Source organism: Triticum dicoccoides, chromosome 7B, assembly GCF_002162155.2.
Source record: "Triticum dicoccoides isolate Atlit2015 ecotype Zavitan chromosome 7B, WEW_v2.0, whole genome shotgun sequence".
Lineage (NCBI taxonomy): Eukaryota > Viridiplantae > Streptophyta > Magnoliopsida > Poales > Poaceae > Triticum > Triticum dicoccoides.
The window spans coordinates 171,804,379-171,808,193 of NC_041393.1; the positions used below are offsets into that span (position 1 = coordinate 171,804,379).

Below are 3,815 nucleotides of genomic sequence, written 5' to 3' on the forward strand. Positions count from 1 at the left end.
CATACGAACCTGCTTTTGAAAAAATGTACTCCAAACGCGTTTTGAAATGTCAACAAATTTAAAACAAAACCCCACGCATACATGTTTGCAAAAATATGTCTGTGGCATAAAGTTTTGTGAAAAATAGTCTTTTTGTTTTGTCACTGCAAAAAAGACAAATTTTAGTGCTTCTAAATAGTCTTTGTGAAAAATAGTCTTTTTGTTTCACGACACAATGTTTTATCTTTTTTGCACAGACCATAAAAAAAGTTGTTTTTTCGTGAAACTTTCTGTACAGACACATAGAATATGGAGATGTCCACGTGCACCTTTTCTCAGAAATTTTTGGCATTTCAAAATGTGATTTTCAAAGTGAGTTCATACGTATCCGGGTTCATCCATGCATTTCCCCGTATACATATACCCTATCTCTATGAGCTTATTCGAGAGACCGAGCCAGCGCGATGAAGTAGTAATATCCGCCTCATTATTGACGAGCGCACTGTTTACCACTGAAAAATAAAACCAATACACCCATTGCGAAATCTAGAATTGAACCTGACAAACCTAGGTGTACTCAATTCGCGTCCTCAGTGTAGCTACTGGTGGGCATGCCATACGGTAGGCTCTTACACATCGAGAACGCACATTATTGTAGCTCGACACAAAAGAAATACAGTCTAAGGAGGAGGACCAGTCCAAAGGCTAATCTCTCAATGCTAAGAATTTTTTATACTCCCTCCGATCCATATCAATTAACGCTACTTTAGTACAAATTTGGTACAAAATTGTATTAAAACAATGTCATTTAATTTGGATCAGACGAAGTACTTCATTTTCATGAATTACGCAAGTACTCTACAATATTTGCAAAGCCAATCAATTAAATTGGAGATGATATACTACTACATCGATCATTGGCAATTATCCATACATGCACGGATGCGCCACGACGATCTCTACTTTTTTAGCTGCCTCAATCAGCAAGTTGGTCTTTATTCTCGATCACACGTAAACCCAGGGATGAATGTCAATGCCCGGCTCCATGGGCTAGCTAATCAAGTTTGAAAACGAGATGTGCCAACGCCCAACCGTATTTGCTATGTAGTTAATGGAACTTTAGGTCCTACCATTATCTCAACTAGGCAAAAGCTGCATTGCTTCCTATAAATAGGGCTTAACTGGAAGCTTATACCATTACCAACTCATTCTAAGCTTGGTAGCTAGCTTGATCAATCTGATCACCCACAATGGCTGTTAAATGTATACTTCTGTTTGGTGTCGTACTAGTGTCTTTCCTGCTTCTCTGCCAGGATGGGGTAGATGCTAGAGAGCTCACCGAAGCTAAACCTAAAGGTCTCTCTCTCTCTCTCTCTACACACACACACACACAAATAATATTTACCTACCCGCAACAATGGAAAAACATTTACCTAATATAGTCATCATTCATCCGAATGTATATGGACACTGAGCGGCACCGCCACTTGATTGCTAAATGATATTTTCTTGTATGCATACAGAATCCGAGGAGATGAATATGAAACCTGGGTATGGAAACAATGGGGGAGGATATGGAAACAATGGAGGATACGGAAACAACGGGGGATACGGAAACAATGGCGGAGGATATGGAAACAACGGTGGTGGGTACCAGCATGGTGGAGGATACGGAAACAACGGTGGTGGGTACCAGCATGGTGGAGGATACAGAAACAATGGTGGTGGGTATGGTGGAGGATCTGGAAACAATGGTGGGTATGGTGAAGGGTCTGAAAATCCTGGATATGGCGGTGGCTATGGCAATCCTGGCTATGGTGGCGGCAACAACGGTGGATATGGTAATGGTGGTAGTGACCCAGGAAGTGGTGGCGGGTACGGCAATCCTGGCTACGGTGGTGGCAACAATGGTGGGTATGGCAGTGGCTCTGGTGGAGGGTATGGCTCTGGTGGCGGGTCTGGCGGGGGTGGAGGTTACGGTGGAGGATCCGGTGGTGGTGGTGGCTATCCTTGAGCAGGATATTGTGGAAGAGGTCTAAATGGTGGATGTCACCAAGGAACAACTAGACATATATATGTGTTTTAAATAAAACATGTTCAGTCCCCCAAAAACATGCTTGATGTGCTTGAATAAAAATTGCTCATTATGCTCGCATATACGAGCAAGGTACCTATAAGAGCAAGAAATCAGAAGGATGCACGATATGTCAAATAGATTCTTGATATTGTAGCACATGTTGTAAGGAGTTCCATAAAGGAATAATTGTCTAGTTTGTTTTCCTCTAGCTAGATAAACCATTTCATTACCGTGTATATTTTTTTCCATGATTTCCTAACAATTCAAGTTGGTCCGCGTGCTGAAACATGTGCGCTACAAGTTTACTGTTAGGGTGCAATGTATAGACGTGGAAAAAGATAGTTGAGTTCGATGCTAGACAACACAGTATCAGGAATATGTTAAAATAAAAATAAACCTTATGTCACAAATGAGAAAAAAACATATATATGACTTTCTTTGTGTAAGAGGATATTACATACTAGCCTCTCAGCAACCCAAATTGAACAACGTGAACAAACATAAGGACTGATGAAATAGACCCCTGACTATTGCCCTTTATAGGAAGTATATAAGGTGGGTAAGTTCCTCAAATTCGTACCAACGTATTCCAAAAGTCTTGTTAATAATGATCTTCCATAGGAGTAGTAGTATGTGAAATCCGAAAGGGCATGCAGGTGCGGAAGCATGCATGCATATGACAACACATCATTTGAGACTGGTGAACTTGTTTGGTCTTAAGCCCCTTCATGCATGTGCATGCTTTCGTCAAAGTTGCATCTGTCACCCATTCCGCCTTCCATGTCCACTAGTAGAAAACAGAGCTTTGGTCCTGGCCAGATCAGAGCATTAGTCCCGGTTGTGTTTCGAACCGGGACTAATGGGAGCATCAGTCCCGGTTCGAGCGGCCAGGGCGCCGACCGGGCCACGCCAGGCACAAGTCCCGGTTCGGCTGGGACCTTTAGTCCCGGTTCTAGCCACCAATCAGGACTAAAAGGCCTCGCTCCTGGCACAACCCCTTTAGTCCCGGTTGGTGACTGGAATCGGGACCAGAGGTCAGTCTTCAGTCTCAGTTCTAGACACCAACTGGGACTAAAGAGATGCCTATATATATGCTCGCCCCTGCCTGCTCACTCCTCTGTTTTTTGTCCGGCCTGCGTGTGGGAGGTGTGCTGCTCTCTGTTCTCACCTCCTATGCACATGAGGTGTTCGATGAAATGCCCGAGTAATGACCCACAAGTATAGGGGATCTATCGTAGTCCTTTCAATAAGTAAGAGTGTCGAACCCAATGGGGGGGAGGGCTGAAGGAAATGACAAGCGGTTTTCAGCAAGGTATTCTCTACAAGCACTAAAATTATTGGTGACAAATAGTTGTATGATAAGATAATTCGTAACGGGTAACAAGTAACAAAAGTGAGTAAGGTGCATCAAGGTGGCCCAATCCTCTTTGTAGAAAAGGACAAGCCTAGGCGAACTCTTATATAAAGCAAAGTGCTCTCGAGGACACATGGGAATTATTGTCAAGCTAGTTTTCACATGCTCATATGATTCGCGTTCGTTACTTTGATAATTTGATATGCGGGTGGACCAGTGCTTGGGTGCTACCCTTCCTTGGACAAGCCTCCCACTTATGATAAGCCCCTCTCGCAAGCATCCTCAACTACGAAAGAAGAATTAAGATAAATCTAACCATAGCATGAAATATATGGATCCAAATCAGCCCCTTACGAAGCAACACATAAATTAGGGTTTAAGCTTCTGTCACTCTAGCAACCCATC

General features: G+C 43.0%; 1 protein-coding gene across 1 annotated transcript; it reads left to right on the plus strand.

The window, feature by feature from the left end:
* The first annotated feature begins 1,165 nt into the window (after window positions 1-1,165).
* Window positions 1,166-2,323, plus strand: LOC119337954 (dormancy-associated protein 2-like). Its single transcript, XM_037610234.1, has 2 exons — window positions 1,166-1,335; window positions 1,503-2,323. The coding sequence occupies exons 1-2, from the start codon at window positions 1,230-1,232 to the stop codon at window positions 1,991-1,993; spliced, it is 597 nt and encodes a 198-aa protein (XP_037466131.1). The 5' UTR covers window positions 1,166-1,229; the 3' UTR covers window positions 1,994-2,323.
* Window positions 2,324-3,815: the final 1,492 nt, after the last annotated feature.